This window comes from Melospiza melodia, chromosome 18 (assembly GCF_035770615.1).
Source record: "Melospiza melodia melodia isolate bMelMel2 chromosome 18, bMelMel2.pri, whole genome shotgun sequence".
Taxonomy (NCBI): Eukaryota; Metazoa; Chordata; class Aves; order Passeriformes; family Passerellidae; genus Melospiza; species Melospiza melodia.
Window position 1 is genome coordinate 5,616,215 of NC_086211.1, and position 21,650 is coordinate 5,637,864.

Below are 21,650 nucleotides of genomic sequence, written 5' to 3' on the forward strand. Positions count from 1 at the left end.
ATCACATTGCATAAGAGCTAATAAAAATTGGAAGAAACTTCCATGGAAATAAAATAGCATTTCACAAGATTACACTTATTTTGGTAATATCTTAGTGGGAAGTAGCAGCATTTTCTACACAGGGTAAATTCTTTCCTTGTCCACCCTTATACAGAGGACTTTGAATCTCCACTGTAATTTTCCAAGAAGCTTCATCTTCTCCACAAAATAGCTGCAAGTTTTTAAAACTCACAAAGACATGAAACTGCTTTTCAGAAATGGCCCAGCACTTCTGGTAAATACTTCAATTTGTTTCGTTTCAGTTGACAGCTGGCTGAACACTGTCTACTAACCACTCTAAAGTCAGCTGTATCTTAAGCAACTAAAGCAGGGTCTAGAGCAAAGGAAAGACTTTGGATGACTTGGTAAAAACTTAACCACATTTCTATGGAGGCTGACAAAGCAATCAGTACCCAGCCTACTCTTTCACTGCTACCCCTATGAAAGGAGATAAAGAAAAAAGGACTTCAGTGCATTTATTTATTCAGCCACTCTTTCTAAAGAGCTCTATGCAATTAAATCAAGGGTATTGCTTTTGTGTCAAGGGGAGACATTGCTGACTTGTAGTACCCTGAAAGCCTGAATTACTGCCCTGTTCACAAACAAACTTGCTCTTTTGCAGTTCTGCATCTTCTTCATAAATCAATTCAAAATGCTATTTTGGAGCAGCTGTAGTACACACACTGATTTGGATTAAAAGTCAACAATTAACATACCTAGCAGAAACAGGAGTGGGATAAGAAACAGTAACCACCTGTAGTTCTTTGGAAGGCATCTAGAGAAAGAGAGCACAGTTTACAAGAACGAACACATTTACCATGATTAATTGATTTATATTATAACTGAGTAAATAACTTGCTCACAAAACAATTATTTCAAAGGATACACACCTTCTTACAAGAAACACCTTGAGCAAAGACATCAGAGTAACAAGTTGATACCACCCAGTTCTAAGCAACCTGAACATGCCAGAAGCTGCCCTCCCTGGAAGACAAAAGGTGGGAGTGTGAAATGTAATTACTGCAGCACTTGTTCAAAGAAACCAAGCAGAGGGACATGCAGCTGTGGCCAACAAAGCTTTGCAGAGTGGAGAAATACATGAATAAGGCAATGCATGCAGCTTACTGACATCTAGATACCACAAGTATGACAGCATTGTAACAACAGCTACTCAACAAGGTCAACAGCCATGCAAAGAGATTAAATGCTCTTTTGTTATGGCAATGCTACCTCACTGAAAATTCAGTATTAATGTCTGAACACAAGTTATCACACACTGGAGGCCTCAGAATGCTCCAGGAAACACACAGATTAGCAGTAGCAGTTTTTGGTAAGAGGAATACCAATATAGCAATTGACTGCCAAACCAAACACACCCCATTATTCTTGACACCCCATATTCACACACTCATTCCCTCTGGTTAGTCTCCTGTAATGCCTGTGAACAGGAACACACCCTCTCATTAAGCACATTTTGGTCAATAAAGCAGCACGTGCATCTCAAGACACAAAAGCTACAGCACAAGCACAGCTGAATTCGTGTAAGCTCCTGCAGTGCCCTGATTTGCCAAAAGGAGCAGGCAATGCACACACACACACAGAGATTGGAACAGTAACCTGGAGAGAGAATGGCCAGCCAAAGTAGAGACAACACCTTCTGCGACACGAGCCAGCCCGCGGCTCCCGCTGCTCGCAGCCCGTGAAGCACAAAGTAACCTGGTTAGAACAAATAAACTCCATGTGCTCACACACACAAAGGAGCTGCAGCTTCCCTTCAGGACAGTGAAACAGGCTCAGCCCCTGCCCATCACAGCTTCTGCAGAATTTTGAACTGTACCTTTCAGTAATCTCAAATTGGTTCTTCACTACTCTAAAGCAAAGCAAGCCACTAGTAAATATGAGGTCAAGTAAAACCAAGAGAGTTTAGAAACTGAATTCTCATGGACAGAGATAAACAGGCTGAACACCACCTGTGCAGTTAGAATATCACTTTTCCAAAATCAAAGCTTACATTTTGTAACATGTTTATCTAACAATGCCATGCAAAGTGTAGCAGAGAGAACAGCAAGAGTACTACCACAAAAACAAGCTTTAAGCACATCATTACTTTAAAAGCATCTTATTTGTTCAAAATTATACATCAAGTTCATTATCTGGGTTACTGTGCAGAAGTGAGAACAATTAAAAATTTAAAATTCCAGTGATGTCTAAGAAATATTGATAAACAATAGAAAGTATTCCCACTTAAAAGCTGCAAGCAGTAAATTTACATTAAGCTGAGTGTTCAGTAGGATAGTTCTGTATCTCTTTAAGAGAACAAAACTACCACTAACCTCCCCATCCAATGCATTGAAATAAAATGCTGTAACTTAAAGCCTGCTGAGGCCAACAAATACTACGTCCAAGACTAGGACCAATCTTTCTACAGAACAAACTACACCATATATGTTTATAAAATAAACCTACATTCTTAGATTAGCAGATATGCCTGGGTTAATCTGAGGGATTATAGATATACCAACCCAATGTTTTGCAAATCATTTAGGTGACTGAAGTGTCTCAAATCATTTTCCTTTGCTGAATAAAGAGCATTCAACAGATCCTTGATGTCATTCAAGCTAGGGAACGCTCATCTCACAGGGTAGATTCTATCCCTATACAAGATTCCTGTAAAAATTGACTATCACTAGAACAAAAATAAAATATTAAAACCCCTTTATTCAAATAATCTGCATACCAGTATCTCATACCTTGCTTTCATTTAAAGTCAGCTTTTCAACCTAGCAAGCATACAGATCTCCCCAAAGTGCAATGAATTAATCTGACTTGTTCCTTCTAACATACGAGATGCACATTACCCTATACCTTGTTTTCACTAACAGGTAAGCAGCCTGCCAAGCTTGTACAAAAGCCAAAATCAGAGCAAGAATTCAGACAGAAGAGGTGTTAAGGAAGTTAGTTGTCTAGGCACTTTACATTTCTACCCTACTTTGATAGATGAAGAAAGGAAAAAAAGCCCAAACACAAAACGTGTGATTAACATTGTGAGATTGTGATGCGAAATAAAAGCAAACAAAAATATCCAAGTCAACCTGCAGAAGAAAAGGTGTGCCCAATGGTCCTTGCTACCCTTTTAGCCCATGAGGACTGCATGTGGTCTGTGGTGTACATTTCAAGATGTTTCTTCCCTTTACAGTCATCACCTGTTGGTTGTGGTAACAGTTGATTAATGGGATGAAGCCAGGATGAAGTCAAGATTTGTTACAAGATAGACTTAAACAAGTCTATCTCACATCATCAGTTATCAACCCAAAAACTGCCAAGCAAACTTCAGGGAAGGAAACTTTCAGAGGAAATACTACAGTGCACCAGGGGATCACCATCCCCCCACATTTAAGTTGCAAACCAAACATTTACTTTGTAGCTCCCACAGTGTCAGGGGCTGTGTGCTGCTACTATTACAGCAACAAGAGCCCAGGACTGAGACTGCATCAATCTCTGTACTTACATATTGACTCCTCATTCACGCCAAGGTGATGATCTTCTCTGTAGAACTCCTTTACATTCATGCTTCCACAGTAGTCTGAGTGAGCTGCAACACATCCAAAAAGCACACACAGATTCTGATTATCAAATTCAAAGCCTTTCATAGACACAGATTTTAGCTAAACTGGCTTGGTTCATTATTAAAGTCAGATTACTCTAAGGAAACCTGGCAAATGATTGAGGAAGAAGCCTACTCTGTGTAATCTTGTTCCTTCTTTAAATATCAAGGGACCTCTTAGTTCAAAAAATATCCTTCTACTTCTTTTCAGATAGCAAAGTTTTTAAAAAAAAAAAAAAAAACCAACAAACAACCCCTCACCAAATAAGTCCCTGTTCCCAACATTCCATCAAATGGGTCAGCCATTCATTACATATTTGTGCTGATTTTAACAAACTTGTGACAAGAAGGAGAGAGAAAGCATTAGGAATTATAAGGCTCTGAGCAGAGAGGAGGAGAGCAAAGTTCTACTCACATGCAAAAATCAGTTCCCTTCTGCCTATGGCAATTTAACTTCACTTGTAGAGCAGGTATTATAGAAGAGAAAGCACCAAAGAAGAAATGAATATTTTCAGGGAAAACAAGATGTGCTCTAAAGTAGTGCAGAGTGATGAGAGCAGTCTGAGTTTTGCAAGACAGATCTAAACAAGCTTTAAGTGCACAGCAGGTTTAAGGGTGATAAGAGAGAATGAAAGACATTGAAAAGTTAGAATTTGATATTATCACCACAGTTTTTAAAAATCAACTTAAGTTTCTAGATTCAAAAATTACTCTCTACCACTTCCTAATGAAATCAGTATGTGGATCTCATACAAGGGAATCTTGATACTTTCAAAACAGGAAAGGTATGAAAAGTGTAGCACAAGTGAAATAAAAACTGAGAAAGACAGGAGCCAGCCAAAAGACCATAGAAGAAGAACACCATAGTGCCAAAGATGAAGAACAGAAGAAAAAAAAACCCCAATACACACACTCTGTCTTTGTCTGCAGACCAAGGAAGACAACTGAAAAGGTACCTTTATATTCATAACCCAGCTTCAGCAAAACCATTTGAAAGAGTTGCACTAATAGTGATGCAAAAGATGTTGCAGTATTTTTGACCAATCGCAGAATCTTACTCATGTAGAAATATGTTCCTCCTATTGAAAAAAACAGTGTGAATACAAATTATTCATCCATAGAAATATGTACTTCTGTTCTCTGGTCACCATTAGCTTGTGTAAGAGTGAGGGCAAAGCAGGGAAAGCCTTTAGCCAAGAGTATGACACTTCAGAAAGTGTGGTTTGAAAAGTCTGGGTGTATTTGATATTGCATAAAAGCTTTTGTAAGAATTACACACCCTGGATAATGACTTCAAGGCAAAATGTGGAACTTCAGCAAGAACAGCTTTGCTTAGTGAGAGTGCAGAACTCTAAAGAGCAATGAATTCTTTGCTTATGGAACTCAGGATTCCTCACTGAGGTGAACTGCTGCTCCTGATTTTGGGGTCACAGTTCCAAAGAGACACTATAGGGTTATTCTGGATTTGAAGGAGTGAGGACTGCTCACCATCTTCCCTGTTGTAACATCAGAGGAAGTTCCTACAGAGGTCTGCCTGAAGTGCTAGAGACACACCCTTCTCCAGAGCCAAAATCCACCACTGCCACTGTCCTGGGCTCTGTCACATCCCAAAACCCTGCCATGACTGTGTGCTTTTCCCCACCCATACAACCCCAAAGTTTGACTCAAATTCCTCAGAGGAATGTACAAAGATGAGGAAAACTCTCGTGTGAATGCAAACTCAGAAGTACCGAAAGAGTTTTCATGCAGTGCCACTTTAAGCAGTTGACTGTTCAAGTCAAAAGAACTCCACCCTGTGCTACACACTAACTAAAAAGAAATATTTAAGTATTTGAAGTCATATCACATAGCTCAAACAGACTAATTCCATTTTCTTGTACTGAAAACAAACTTCATTCAAGACTTAACAAACCCACAAAACTCCACAACTGGCTCCTTTCTAATTCAAGGTCATTAAGGAAAGAAATCCTGTGTGGTAACTGAGGACTACCAGTAATCAGGAAACTCCAGGTGCAAGAGGCAGGCAGACATGGGCAAGACAATGAGGAAAACAATCCACTGAATGGAGATTGTCTTGGAAAGGCAGAATCTCACTTATATAGACTCAGCTTTTCAAGCTTTAGGAATGCAGTCTCTAGAGTGACTATTTGGAATCAGTTTTTCCCTTTGGAGTTCAATTTTCTCATGTATTTGAGGTTTAGCTTTTGGAAACACTATAAAAAGCTCCAAGGTTAAAAGAGGAGGAAAAAAGGAAGCAGAAAGTAGAAAGCCCTTTCAGAGACTCCCTTGATAACACAAGCACTGCAAAGTAACAATTCTGCTCAACCTTGAAAGTTCAAATCACATGAGGGATAAAAAATTGTAAACCAAAAAGCACAGGAAGTTTGTATCTTAGAAACCATGACCAAATATTTCACAGGCAGAGCCACACAGATCTGATGTCAGATTAGGAGACTTACAATCAGCGCTGGCTGGCCAAATAATTTTATAACTTAAGGGCAGAGCATTTGAATTTTGTAATTGTTCAATTTTGTAACTGTTTGATTGCTACAGCAGCACTGAAAATCAGTAGATTATTATATATCAGAATCTGACAAGTACATATAATTTCAACTGATACAGAAAAAGGTATTGCAAATAAAAGCTGATCTCTAGAATTCGGTTATTGGCAAGTTCATCAGGGTCAGACAGATGCTTAAATAACACTGTAGAAATGAAATACAAGAGAAAGTAACTTACTAGATGCATGTTTCTGGCTCCTGTCCCTCGTGTAGATCCTGGAGGATGGCACATGGGAAGCTGAGTAGGCAGTGAGGACCTCCTTCCTCTCTGACAGCATGCTGCAGTCACTGCACGTGTAGCCGTTCAGCGTGGGCTGCAGCTCCGGGGCTGCAATGTCCCCGTTGCCCTGCAGCAGCAGCGTGGTGTCACTGCCTGCAACACAGCACAGCACCATGGCAGCACTGCCAGCACCCGGCCTGTCACACACAACCTGTGTGCAAGGAAAAGCAAAGTGTGCTTACCTTTGGGGTCACCTTCTTCATCAAGGCCTGCAAACAAAAAAAATAGAAGAAATTGGTCCCAAATATAAGAAAGACCTGAATTGAATTAAAGTATCTGACAAACTCAAGTTAGAAGTCCCACTAATTTTAAGACTTCAGAGGAAGTGTCTTTATGGTTAGCATTTAACATTTTGCAGCCCATCAGAGAAACACCTATCCAGACCTTACTGTAGTAGGGTAATAGTTGTGAAAATCATCCCATAACAGAAGGGGCAGGCAGAGCAACATGAATGCCAACTGCACCTTGACTTGGTTCCCACAAGAAGTTAAAGCAGCTAATTACTGCTAACAATGTTTCTGCTGCTTGGTAACTACTTTGATACTACTGTATTTAAAATTCTGCTTTAAGAGCCAGGTTATCTAAAATTTAGCATGGGTTCTACCAAGATGGACACAATTCTTCCCACTAGGACTCTGGGAAGGTCACAAGTATTCTGACTGGAAACAAAGAGTCTGAATTGGGAGATAGAACAAATTGCTGAGCTGGTTGTACACAATGCTTCACGTAGACAATACTTTATATAGACAACTCCCATATTTTATCTTCATGGAAGAGAAAAGGTTCCAGGAAAAATACATTTTGGTATAGTTAAAAAGCCAAACCAGCCAGCCACATACAAAAAACCTTTTGGGAAATTCTGAAATGCCACTAATTTGAAACTTTCATCTTGAGGTATGTTAAAAAGAAACACATTTCTGCCTACAAACAAGTAAGACAATGCTTTGAGACAACGCTTTGCCTTTGACTTTTCAAAAACAAGTTATATGTTTACCATTCTTTCAATACAGAACTCAGTGTACATTTTGAAGAAAGCACAGACAGGAGATAATTATGGCATTGCATCATAGAAGTGTTTATGTTTGCTGGCATAGTAACTTGACTGTGAATGTCTTGACATTAACCATGCCAGTAAATCAAATTTACACACTGGACCATGTATTTCCAGTGGGCATCTTAGCAAGCAGACCCCTAGAGATGAAGTGCAAATGTTCACATGTTTGGGGACAGGATGGACAACAGGTGATGCAAAGATCATAAATTTATACACACCAAACCAAAACCAGTTCGCACAGTTTGATACAAGCAATAGCAATTATTGCCTACCCCAGAAATGATCAACTTCTGTCTGTTCCCGAATCAGAGACTCATCCAATACAGTGGATATCATTGATGTATCACTGGCATGGCTATTGAAACTGCTCTGGCTAAAAATAGATGAGCTGGACAGATTTTTCCTTGGCACATGTCTTCCACTGCCAGACTGCTTGCTCACACTTCTGTGCTGCTTTGCCACCCTAGGAAACAAAGGCAAGTGAGACACAGCACTGAGACACATTTCTGTCACTCTCTCACTTTATTAATAAATGAATTACCAGTCATTTCAACACTGATGTGACTAAACAGAGCAAACAAGGTTTAAAAGGAAGTCCTCACCTTCAAGCACCTATAATTTGACAAAGATCCTTGTAAAAAATTGTCATTGCAAACCACATACTGAACATAAATTTCTGAGTATGGCAGCAAACACCAAGAACAAAAAAAAAAAGACCTGTAGGTAACCTTTCTGCATTATTGTGTTCCAACAGTAAGACTCAGGATTTATTAGTGATGACTAAAAATGCTTACTTAGACTGATCCCTGAAGGACATGTTTCCAGCATAAGAGCTGTCATGAAGGGAATCACTCTGTCCATCATCTGATTTACTGTATCCTCCAGCAGCCAACCGTAAACTACGCCGTGACATTCTGGGTGAATCAAACACTGGATCTATTTTGTTCTCAGTCTCAAAATCCAAAGCAGATGAAGAATAACTCGAACTGCAGTAAAATAAGAACAGCAAAGTTACTGGGAGAATTTTCAACCTGGTAACAAACAGGTTTTTCAAGCTAGTCCAAGTTTCCATTAAACGTAGTTTATTTGGGGTTATGGTACAACCCCCACAAGAGATACCAAATAACCCAAATAATCCAGATATGTGTAGATATTCAAAGTTCTCCTAGACAATTCATACTACCAGTTCTACAACTGAAAACACATCACAGAAAGAAACAACCACCATGGAAACCACATATGAAGTTTAGCCAGAGCAAGCACTCATTCTTTTGGGACCAATTTGAGAGTAGAAGCTATTCATGACAGTTTCTTCACCATGCCTAGAAGCAAATTAAAAATGACACACTCCAAGTTGCAAGGCAAAGATTAATTTTCAGTCTAAGTTTATTTTTGTCAATTTTCTGTTTGTGAAGTCCTTGTTTTGAAAACTGAAGTTCCATATGCCACATTACCCTGAATTTCCACCTCTCAACAAGTAGGAACTTCCTCCCTTTAAGATACTTAAAGACTTCCCTACTTCAGCTATTTCAGTTTAACAACCATTACTTGCTTTTAAAAAAGTGGTTTAAAAGTATTTCCTAATCTAATGCAAACCATTAGAAATACTTAAATTAACAAAAAATATTTAGAGACTTCAATTTGTTTTTCTCCACAGAGGCAAGTTTACACATAGATAGCCTTCATGTCATTACCCCAGGAACTCCACATTTCAGCACATGATTCTCTCAGAGCCACCATGAAAACTTACAGCAAAGACAAAGCAGCAACACAAGGCAAACACAAACAGATTAAGCTGAGGAGTCTGCAAGAAATACATTTACCAAAGCAGAAGTTCAGCCTCAAGCAGAACTGTCATACTCCCAAGCAAAGGAAACATTCAGTTATGTAAGTGAGCAGAGGCTGCTGGCACAGGGCACTGCACACAGGTCAGGATCTAGAACTGCTCAGCCCTGTGACCCACAGCATCCAAATGCTGAGTGCTCTGGGCCAGCTTTCATAAGGGCTCTGTCCCTTCCTGGGCACAGGGATATAGAGATGTAACAGGGATATACAGAGATGTAACAGCCCTTCAGTACTCCTGGAGGCTTTGTTTGATTTTTTTAAAAGAGATAAGCAAAGGATTGTTTATGACAGCAGCTCTTTCTCCTCAAACAAAAACAAACAAGCAAATTAGATCTGAATGAGTAGATTCTGCTGTGCAATCTGTATTTGAAATGGAAGCTTTCCCTTTAAAAATGCATATAAATAGCTACTATAAAATGTACTTGTGTAAAAACGACTTAATGGAAATAGTTTTCCCACACCATCATTAAAGATCTCAGAACATCACAAAGCAATAATATGGTAAGTATTGCACTGCTTCAGCATGAAATTAAGTTAGCACCAGAAGGCCTTGAAACTACACTTACAGTAATGATGTAATTCTGACAAGGTGGTGCTTTTGAAATCAGTTTCTTTATTACTCCTTAATACAAAGAAAAGTATGTAGAACGGGGCTGTCAGAGCATATCAACTTCTTCTGGTTAAAAAACCCAGACAACACACTGCTGGGAAATATCTCATGGCTCCAAAACCAGCTGGGCATTCAGCCCAAAAGATCAGACCAGAGTCTGTCCAAAGTAGCTGCTTCCATGTCCCAGAGTAGAGAGATCTGATGGCAGGGCTTTGGTTCTGTGTGCTGGATCTCCCTGCTCTGCCCTGGTAACCCTGGCACGTGCAGGGCAACCCTGTGCAAGGCAGGAAAGAGCCTCAGCACAACTTAACAAACCCTGCATATACACTACATACATTAGGCTTGTTAATCCTTGCCTTCATTTGGCTGGAAGAGAGAGAAGAAATAACATGTTTTCTCATGTACTCAACCAATTGTAGACTAAAGAGATTAATTTTTAGTTTTCAAAAATGCTAAACATAAATTACTCATACTCTGACAGATATGAAGAGAATATGGGTTAAATGTGGCTCCTCCTGCTGTTATTCTGAAAGGGTCAGAGCCACAAGAGTTTTCTATTGAGTCCCTCCCTAAACAGTTGTTTCAGAACTCAGTTTTGCTATTTACATTTGCCACTATGCATTTGCCTTTTCTCATCTTCACCCCACGTTTCTTACAGACACTCAATTCACAAGAACACAAAGTACACAGAACAAGCTGACAGCTGTGACCAGCCTCAATTTGTTTCTGTTTATGAACACTTGCTGTTACCAAGTATCTCAATGAGCATTTATATCAACGTGGGTTGAATAAATAGTTAAAAGTTGAGCTCTACTATCTAAAAAAACCTAACAAATCATCATGGAATCTTCTTCACAAAAGGGGCTTGTCTCTCACTTATGCAGGGCAATAATTCTCTTCACATTATCAGTCCTCTGGCAGCAGGACAGTACCTAGAAGTCTCCTAACTTGCCATCTCACTTCCCATGCTTTGGAATGCAGCCTTTTTTCTTCCACAGAAAAGACTACAGTAAATAAAAAAACCCAAACCACTGCCCTTTCTTTCAAGGGCCAGAAATGAACCTGTGCATCGATGCCCTGCTATGCAATTTGTGCAGCTAACCAAGAAACACCTAAAGGTGGGATGCAATAGCCCACACCCCTGGGTAACCTCTGCTAACAGGGAGGGCTGGTTCCCTCCCCAGCAAACAGCTCCCATGGCTGCTGGCAGAGCTGGTGACTGCATCTAATCTTACATTTCCATCTTCTTGATAACTCCTTCACATGAGCTTCTACAGAGTAAGAATGTCCTAGACTTCAGGTCATTTTTCAAGTAAGCAGAATGAGAATGAGGCCTGCCAATTTTAGCATGCCTATAGCTCGTCTGAAGGACCTCAGGAGTCATTTATTTGTAAACACTCCTTGGAATGGAATGGGCAGTGATGTTCTTGACTATCCAGGTTAACAGGCACATGCAATACAGCCAGAGAACTACAACTGAACAGACATCTCCTACCATGGACAGACACACAGGCAATACAAAAACATTCACAGGCCTCCTAACCAGGGGGCAATGCTTACATTAAGTGACCAAGGACACTACCTTGAATTGTTTAGTTATTTCTTCAGTCAGACTCAAAACATACTTAAAAACCTCAAAGGATTTTATTCAATTACTGTGCAGAAAATTACATCCCAGTTGAATGCTCTGACACAGAAAATCAAACCAAATTCTTATTGATTTAACCCATATTTGTGAGAAGTGTTAAAGCCACCCAAACTGACAACACAATTCAAAGGATGATGGTGACTAAAAAGCAAGATCAGTCATAAGAGTGGGGTGTAAATTGCATGTTGACAGGTGGGTGAGATTCACAAGTTTGACTTGCATTTGGAGGAGGATAAAGATTATTTAGGTATCTCAGTTAAATGCTTTTCTGATTTGGGCTGGAGGAGTAGAAGCACAAAGTAGAAGCACTATAGCTATGAACACACAGTGATTCCAGTGAGTATTAATATAAGTTCTATTAATAAATCATAGCCAACTCTATTAATAGCTTTGTGGTATCAAACTTCACTGTACTGCTTCCTGCAGGGCTACATCCCAAGCCAATTTCTTTAAAGAAAAGATTCTGTAAAAATTGAATTGTCAAAGGTAGAATAAATCAGATTACAATATAAGCAAAACAAACACAGGTGAGGGGTAAGAAAGAATAAATTTCAACATGAAAATATTTCTGATTAGCAATTTCCTCAGATCTTCAAATATTGTTTGACCCAGAGGAGGAAGAGCTACAATAACAGATGTCATTCTGCACATACAGAGCAAGCAGAGGCACAGCAAGAGTCTGCACAAGAGACTGTGGTTTATTGTCTTGACACCCTGAAAGCACTGTCACATCAGTGTGCCAGATAGTTTGCTCCCATTATTTTAACATTTGGGGCTTCACACAATTCTAAAGAAAGAGCTTGCCAATTCTTCTTTTCTACACAAGGAAGAATTGCAATTAATTAATTTCAACCTAGTTTAACTATACTGCCCTTCCTTAATTGTTATGAAACTTCATCTTACCCAGCTCTATCCATTTCTATGGATATGCCATAGAAATAGTTTAACACAGTGAAATGGCAAGCTGGAAAGTTTCAAGACATATAACCCCTGCACAACTTCTCAGTTTTGCAAAGCATTCTTCATTTATGCAGCAAGACAAACACTCAGTTGTCCCCTAAATAAACCCCAAAGTCATAATTAAATATCCTCCAGATGTCCAGGATTTATCATTCTGCATCTTCCTTTCTCCTTGCCCACTGTTTCACTGGTTGAGAATTTTGCACAAGAACACCACAGGAGTCTAACCTGTCAGAAGCTACAATATTTCAGCCAATCTCTAGGGTACATTTGCAACACAAAGGTAACTATACTCAGTAATACAGAAGTGAAACTGCTGCTGGATACAAGGCATGTAGATCACATTTCATTGCCCAGCACGCTTTTCTTGAAATTAGAAAACCCACTTGTACATAATCAACATTTTACCAATAGTTTTTCGTAAAATTCAGGCAAAATTGCAATTGAATTGATGCAGCACAAAATATTGTCACATTTGCAACACTAAAATGTTACATTTGCAACACTACTGACATTAGGCTATAGCTAAAAAAAAAAAAGAAGCCATGATCCCCAAGAGAAAATGTAAATGCACTGTTTTGGAGCACACAAAAGAAGAGAATTAACTCAGTAATCTCTTAATGCCACAGTTTTGCCAACTTCTGTTTTATTGGCAAGTAGCCAAGTATTCTCCTATCTCTATAATGGATTTTAGTAACAACACATAATAATGATGTACACAGGGAATAGAAAAGTAAATCTCATACTGCATTCTAACAAACAATCATTTTTTAAAACTTAAAACTAGCTAAACCAATAACTCAGATCCCTGATATACTTTGAAGCAGGTATAGATCTCAACAGCAGGAAAAGCTCAATAGATTAGAACAGCAACAATCTGCTTCATTAATAGAAAAAAACTCAAAACAGCATCACAACACTTATTCTGAATACATAATACAAAAACTACCAAGCACTACAGTTAGTTTCTAGAAAACTGAAGTGATTTAAGCAAAACAAAAGATACAAGAAAAAAACAAGATCATTAGAAGATACAAAAAAATTACAAGGAAAAGCAAGTTGATTAGATATTAGGCATATTCAGATTTTACATTCACCCAACAAGCAGCTTTGCTAAAAGAAGTAATCAATATTTTCCTTCCAGCCAAGTCCCACACTAGCGGCAATGAGTGCGCAAAAATCAGTGGAGTAAAGTGAAAGCGGTCCCAAGCACAAAAGAAAGCACACACCAAAGTTACAAGACACAAAACAGGGAAGAATTTGGAGGACTTCTACATTTATAGAAATCCAGCAGCAGTTGTAACTAGGCGGAATCAAGTTATTCATAGCAACAAATAAACACTGAGTCATTATCTTAGTCATTGTCCTGTTAGTTCAACATTTCTTTCCTCCAGTTAGGACACAGCATTTCAAACCAGATTAGAAAAAGCCCACTTCTTCAAAGAAGTCAGCTACTTACCATGAAAGCTCAACTTTCCAGTTAGCAACATTGAGAACAGACAGTTTGGCTACAAGAAGAAAAGGGTTCTCACCTGAGAGCATATGTATAGCCAGTGTTCTCTGGCAGACATTGGGGAGGGGTGTACGTGTGTAGACGTGAAAAGTCCATGGTGACAGTTTCAAATCATACTGTAAAAGGTGAAAATAAAGTAATGCAATGACTTAAAGTTGCATAAAGTCAATCAAGGAGCCCTTGCACTGTTCAGCCTGTGTTATTATTAAGCATTGAATAAAAGAGCTATTACCAGAAACATGGAGCTCTCAGTGGTGGAGTAGTACTGCTGCTAGTGCCAGGTATCCCTTATTACTGCAGGAAGCTCAGGGTATTTCTGGCTGGGACCTTCTTTGTGATACCCTACTTTCAGCTGCTTCCAAGTTCCCTGGCTCAGTTATGAGCCAAACTCTTATCACAACCAAATGACAACACTTCCACAGGAACTATGTTATGCTGGTATCCCCTAAAGAAGCTAAGTATAAAAATCTAAAGAACCAGGCAGCCATGGTTCAGAGATCTCCTCAAAATGTGTTTTGCTTTGCGTGCCCTCTGAGCAAGGCACAGGCTGCTCTGTGCACCAACTGTGGATAATGCAGATGAAACTTGAGAAAGTTTTTACATATAGTCAAATCATTTTACTGTAGCACTTTTGAATACTATCCCCTAAGCAGTGAGGGAGAATCCTTCATCTCACATAATTTATTCCTGTCATTAAAACACCGAATACACACCCTAGCAAAAGAGCCAACTGCAAAGTGACTCATAGGTTGGAATTAGGCACATTTTCCAGAGTGCCATCCACTTCCAAAAAAACAAACCCAAAGCCAAAACTAACAAATCAAAACCACCCAAGTGACATTTGTAAAACTTTCCATTGGGTCTTTGAAAGGTATTATAGCTTTCAGAAGAAAATAAAAACTGATGTTGTCGTATCAACAAACTTGTAGAGCTGCAGGGGTGACTACTTGTGGTACTATGAACAATTTTGACTTCAGCCCACCTCAATTTTATTAGTCAAATAAAATTTTTAATTTTGCAGAAAAGATTCTTGGATATAGCTGATTTGTAGTTAACAAATAGGGATCTGGCTATCCTGGATTTGCATGGTTAGCAAGGCAGAATCCTGGCTACTTGCAGATTATCTATGGCTCCTGTTTCAACAGCAGTGAAAGATACTCCACACATCTGTGATGACATATCTGAACCAGGATAAAAATATCCCCAGCTAGTTTTCATAATCATAACATCAACAAGCATGTCATTTTGGAGATGCACTTTCCTATGCTGAAATACGAGTTTTTATTTTGTACAGCTACATATGCATCAGAAATGGGGACAAAAAGCAGGTACAGGCAAAAGCAGCTCAAAAGCAATCTGTACATGTAACATTAAAATGCTCTTAGTCAGTCTACTTGCAGCCTCCAAATCCTGAGGTCAGTAAGGCAGGAGGGTATTTCCATGACTGAAGACTTAAAAATATTAAAACTTCCGGGCCTAAGCATTGGAGCTTCCTGAATCCAAGCACCTCCCATGCAAAGTGGAGTTAAAGAAAAATAAGGTCTCCTGCTATTTACTTTTTTTTTATATTCTAGAAAACACATTTCCATTAAGTGATCCTCTACATTCACTTCATTTGCCCCAGAGCCAGAATGTTTTCACTAACTTGTATATAAATTTATTGTTTGTTTACAGGAAGCTTAAATCAGTAGTGCGGAAGTATTAGCAAAGCAGCCTCATTCTTTTGCTAGAATGAGCAGCAAATCCTGTTGGAATATGTAACAACTGCTGCCTTACTTTATCAACAAACAGGAGCTCAATTTAGCACATAGGAAATGGGGACCAGAGAGCAATGGCTCGCCGGGAACAGAAGTGGAAATATTGTGAATTTCAAAATGAGGGATGCTGATAATATCAGAGAGCACTTGTATTAAAAAACAGCAAAACAGGTTTTTCAGACATATGCCTACTGAAGCTGAAAACTAGGATTAAGGTTGATCTGTTTGAATTGGTTCATGCCAATAAAGATTTTTAACCCTCAAGGTAGAAAAACCTTGTTCAGTTTCCACTGGAGTTGATGCGCGTGCTTAGTTTTTATGGTGAAATGCGTGCTAATTTTTAACTGGCAACTCAGTAGCGAATCCTTCTGACACCCAACAATATTTTCCCACATGGAAAGCTCAGCTATGGCAGTGAGCTTTGAGCAGCTCCCCAGCTCCTCCCTGTCTGCACTGCCCATATGGGCAGGGCAACTGCTGAGTTTGAAAAACAACACATTGGCTCAGTTTCTGCCCTGTTCTTTTCCCCTTCACCACCAGTTCTCTCTCTACTTGATTTCTGAATAAATCAAATGCTAGAACATAAACAGTATTTCTTATTTGATAAGGTTTTAATTGTATCATTAAGTTACTATAGATAAAAGATGTGCTTGACAAGGGCAGTGCAAACTGCAAAGCCTCCAAGGTACTCAGGCGCAGCTCTATGAATAGCTGGGTCTCACAGCACCCAGCTCCCCAGTGAGGATATCAGGTTTGCCATCTAAACAACACACTTAGAAATCACTCCTGGAAGATTCAGGGGCTTGGTTTGATTCACTGCTTGTCTGATGCTCTAAAATTAATTCTGACTCAGGAGGAGAAATCTCTACTCAATTTTTCATGGCAACAAAACAGGCTTAACTGACTTAAGAATTTGAAAGTCATCTTCAGAGATGGCCACCACCATTTGCAAAACTGGGCATCTAGAATTTACTATGAAACTGGATTTTTTTTAGGCCTGACTTTTACTTCAACTGCTTAATCTTAGTTATTCACCTCTTCAAAACAAATGATCAACCCAATTTATTTAGAAATATTCTACATCTGTATTACAAAACAGACACAGGGTGGGTGTAGGACATTGACTCACTCTAATTTGTTTACTTGTGTTTAACAGCACTCCACCTTACACGTATAATCTTCTGATTTATGAAACTTTCATACACAACTGGAACAGAAAGAGACATGCTAATAAAATATTTGAAAATCTTAAATCACAAAACTTGGCAGAGAACCTGAGAGGTAAGCACTGTATTTAGTTCCAGTTTGAACACTTCTGGGTGCCCAACACCTTTCTGCTTTAGTACCACAGATCTGTCTGGACTCAGTTTCATGCAGACTTTTAGTCTCAGCTTTGAGGCAGATTACCAGGCCCAAACTCTAAAAGACTTTTTCCCTTTTGTAGAAGCCCACAAACATCTACTTCTAATACTAAGGTAAGTATAGTGCAAGAACCAAGCCTGTAGTTGTATAAAAGCCCAGTAATAAGAGCACTTTGATAAGACAGTGAATTACAGGGAAGCACACAGTTCCACTGGCATGCCTCAGCTTACAAGCCGACATCGAAGATCCTGCAGAGGGGACAGCTGGACTATTTGCCTTTTTTTGGGAAGCAGACACAACAGTCATCCTAAGCACCATCTCTCCCTTGCAATTAAACTGAATCTGTGTTACAATAAATCAGCACAGCAGAAGGGCAGGACAAGACAGATTGTGACTCTGTCAGGAACTCCTGCAATCAGTGCAGCAGAATTTACCTGCACACAAGGCCTTTGGCTGTCTCCTAAGGACTTTGAAGCTTCTGAGTGACACGAGGCTGCACCACTAATTCAAAAAAAGCTTATCTGACAGTCACTTATCACAATCAGGCAGCCTCAACAAGGTCCTAGCACCATGGCAGCAGGTTCCTGGCTTCCAGGAAAGATGATGAAATGCTCCAGGAGAGGCCTTTTCGAACAGAAGCATCACAAGGCAGGGGGAGCAGCACCAAACCCTGACCGTGCACTACAAACACCTCACAGGGACAGAGCAAACCCTCACTGATGGTTTTTGGGGTACACAGACTTTTACCAGCATACTGTCCAGGCAGTTGCCCATGAAAACCTATGTAACAAAGGAAGTGGTAAATTGTCATTTCACAAAAGGGACCCTGGCAGAGTAGAAATATTCACCAAAGTCTGTTAGACAAAGAACACTGCCAAGACAGCATGTCTTATTATTTTTTGTTACAAGGGATAAAAAAAATGATACAATAAAGTCTTAGATATTGGTAGCACTGCTTCAAATAGAACCTTTACTATCCTCACATTTTAAAGCCAAGTAAGTTTAAGTCACTATGACTTAACACATTTGATGCCACATATGTAAACAGATTTAGGCAAACTATCAATAACAATGAAACTGGAACATGCAAACTCCATCAGTTTCTGAGAGCAACCCATCTTTTATTTGCAATTTCAGTTATTTCATTCTATTATTCAGAATAACCAATAAAATCACTGTTTTTGGTTAAAGAACCAAAAGTAAATATACTCCACAAAGGATGTTTCATCATAGCAAGTTAATTACTGATTTAAACAGGCTGAAGAGCAAAGAGCTCCAAGCTAAATCACCATTTTATTAAAACACACATTCACAAAACATTATTATTCCTTTAAAAGAGCAAGCAAACAAAAAAACCCCGCAAGTAACAAAACCGATATTTGACACCAGACGTTACCATTGAGCATTACGGCACAGATCCCCAAACACAGGTGCAAAACACAGGTTCATCACAACACCGCACGTTCACATCGTGTACCTCTCGAAACGCTTTTTAAAGGGAGGGCTGACAGAAACCAGCCCCGCATTCAGGCGCGGTGAGAGCAGCAACCAGCCCCGCATTCAGGCGCGGTGAGAGCAGCAGCGTGCCGGTTCATTGTTTACGCGCAGGGCCCCGCAGAGCGCCTCAGAGCCCGGCCCGCTCGCAGCGGGGCCTGGCCGGGCCCTGCGGCCGCGCTCCGCCATCCGCCCGGGCCGGGCTCGGGGCGCGCTGCCCGGCGGGCGGCACACGCCGAGACATCGAGCCCAAAATGGCTCCCGGCCCCAACAAAGCCCGCCCGGCCCCCGCGCTCCCCGTCACTCGCCGAGTTTGAATTCACTGGAGGCGGCGGCCCGGCCAACCCCGCCGCCTTAACCCCTGCGGCTCCGCTCCCCAGCCCGCCGGCGCACAACAAAAGGCGTGTTTTATTTAACCTCGCCCGTCACCCGCCCGATCAAACAGCCCCGGTATCTGCGATCAAATTAAACCCCCACCTCTTACTCTTTATAAGCGACACCGGAATGCCTAAACGTCCACGCCTTATAAGCACCGAATTACAAGCAGTCAAGCACCGCAGATTTAAGGGTCTCCAAACGCCACCACCTTTACTAATAGAGCAATGTAAAAAGCCTGCTAAGCGTGCCAATAAAACCCTCCGTCCAGCTCGCTCACGACGAAAAACACCCTGCAAATCACTTCCACAACATTGCTATGAAAATCAACGACTAGTAATTCACCCCCATATGTAAAAGCAAGAATTAGACATTAAGATTCACTGGGAAAGTCAACAGAAGCATTAGGCTGGAACAGTCAGTTGCAAAGAAATGAAACAGAAACATTAAAAAAAAATTAGCAAATATTGGACTTCCTTTTTGCGTAATGTTAAACTGAAAACCAGATGGTGAGATGGGGGGGCCTGCAAATGCTGCAGAGACCCGGAATTTGCTGGCTAATATTTTCCTTCCCTATAATACATTATAAACAATATATTTATAAAATGTATTTTATTTTAACATAGTACAATGTTAAGTAAGGCAACGTAAAATAAGGAACGCAAAATAAGGCAAACCAGATACTTTTTCTTCCCAGCAGATCTAAAACTTACTGGAACTGTCAGAAAACAGGTGCTGTCTCCAGTGTTCCTGACACTTCTACCCCTACGGTCATGGAAGGGCAGCCAAACGTGAACATGGCATGAGGAACTCAGCACTGTCACCTCAAAAGGAGCACAGCACTAAAATAGCACATTTTGCTGTAAAAACACGAGCAGTCACTCACTCGGCGAGCGATGCCAAACTCTTCCACAGTAAACCCGTCTGTTAAACTACACTTTTCTCACAGAAAGCAGCTGCCCTGAGGTGACAGCCGGGGGGCAGCGAGGACAGGTCTGTCTACCTGTGCTAGCCAGAGCAGAGCACGACACCCATCACAGCACGTTACCTTTGCACCAAGGCTCGGCAGGGGCGGCGAGCGCCGGCACCACCGCGCACTTATCAGCTTTTTCACAATCAGGGCAGAAAGCTGCAGGTTAGAGCTTCTTCTAACAAGGAAACCCTCCAGGTGCCAGGCCCAGAGGGACCGCGGTAGCTGATGTTCCTCTCTCCTCCCAGCCAACAGCGCCGACCGACAGAACTCCGGGCTACCCAGGGGTCAGCGCCCGCCCCACGACTCCAGCCCGCGGCGCCTCACGCCCGCTCCCTGCTCAGCGCCGCTGCCCGAACCAGGGACACCGATCCCCCGCTCGGGGGAGGCCGCACACCCGAGACACCGCGCCCCGGGGGCTCCCACGCGGGCGGGCGGCCGCCACACGCGGCCCCGGCCCGGCGGGAAGCGGCGGCGGGCGGGCCTGGGCGGGGGTGGGCGGGGGACGGGTGAGCGCGGGCGGGGGGCGGTTGGCAACGGCCGGGGCGGGCTGAGCCGCGCCGCCTTCAGCCCCGCGCTCCGGGGGCGGCCGGGGGAGCGCGGCCCGGCCCTGCGCGACGAGGAGAGCCGCGGCGGGGGTTACCTGGTGCCGGTGCAGCGAGGGAAAGGCAGAGCCGGCGGCGGCGGCAGCAGCGGCGGCGGCTGAGATTGCCCGGGCCCCGCCCGCTTTGCCGGGGCCGCCGGGAACCCCCGCCCCGCCCGCGCGGCGCGTGCCGGCAGCGCCCCCTCAGCGCCCGCCCCGCGTGGCCCCTCACACACGGGCACGGGGCTCTTCCTCCTCGGGCCCCTCGCACACGGGCACGGGGCTCTTCCTCCTCGGGCCCCTCGCACACGGGCACGGGGCTCCGCTCCGCCTCGGGCCCCTCACACACGGGCACGGGGCTCCGCTCCGCCTCGGGCCCCTCGCACACGGGCACGGGGCTCCTCCTCCTCGGGCCCCTCGCACACGGGCACGGGGCTCCGCTCCGCCTCGGGCCCCTCACACACGGGCACGGGGCTCCTCCTCCTCGGGCTCCTCACACACGGGCACGGGGCTCCGCTCCGCCTCTGCCTCCTCCTCCTCCTCAGACCCCGCTCCGGCGCTGCCCCCGCCACGGCCCCTCCTGCCTCGCCTCCCCCCTCCGCAAAATGGAGCTGTGGGAGTTTCTGGAGCGAGCAGTGGAGAGGCGAGGAGTTAACTCAGATTTTCACTCTGTTGCTTGACTCACTGACTTTCCCTCCCAGTGTTTCCACTGTTTCCTTCCTACCCGGCCTTTTTGGGATTTTCCTTCTCTTTGATTCTCCCTCCTCCGCTAAGACTTTGGCACAGCACACCCGGTGGGACTGAAGCGCCTCGGCTCCGTGTGGTGCCCGACCCAATGTCACCATCGGGCCACAGATACCTCCGGACAGCCACACGGAAAAGAAATCAGAGAATGCTTCGGCTTGGAGCTGACCTTTAAGCCTATCTAGTTCCAACTCCCCTGCACTGAGCAGGGACACCTCCCACTACACCAGGTTCCTCCAAGCCCTGTCCAG

The 21,650-nt window shown here is 42.4% G+C and overlaps 1 protein-coding gene across 12 annotated transcripts in view; it reads right to left on the bottom strand.

Annotated features, from left to right (window-relative positions):
- Positions 1-21,650, bottom strand: part of SUN1 (Sad1 and UNC84 domain containing 1) — a 33,116-nt gene that overhangs the window by 8,029 nt on the left and 3,437 nt on the right. Inside the window, exons 1-12 of one of the 12 annotated variants that reach the window (XM_063171815.1) lie at positions 20,716-20,805; positions 14,134-14,230; positions 8,333-8,524; positions 7,811-8,001; positions 6,667-6,693; positions 6,383-6,577; positions 4,600-4,722; positions 3,548-3,631; positions 3,132-3,242; positions 1,657-1,755; positions 930-1,023; positions 756-814 (exon numbers count right to left, since the gene is read on the bottom strand). In XM_063171815.1, the coding sequence (XP_063027885.1) occupies positions 756-814; positions 930-1,023; positions 1,657-1,755; positions 3,132-3,242; positions 3,548-3,631; positions 4,600-4,722; positions 6,383-6,577; positions 6,667-6,693; positions 7,811-8,001; positions 8,333-8,524; positions 14,134-14,210 (1,252 nt within the window). In that variant the 5' untranslated portion in view covers positions 14,211-14,230; positions 20,716-20,805. Of the gene's footprint in view, positions 1-755; positions 815-929; positions 1,024-1,656; positions 1,756-3,131; positions 3,243-3,547; positions 3,632-4,599; positions 4,723-6,382; positions 6,578-6,666; positions 6,694-7,810; positions 8,002-8,332; positions 8,525-14,133; positions 14,231-18,629; positions 18,868-20,150; positions 20,339-20,715; positions 20,806-21,650 lie in introns of those variants that run through there. The other 11 variants (XM_063171818.1, XM_063171819.1, XM_063171814.1 and 8 more) reach the window with 11 other exon arrangements.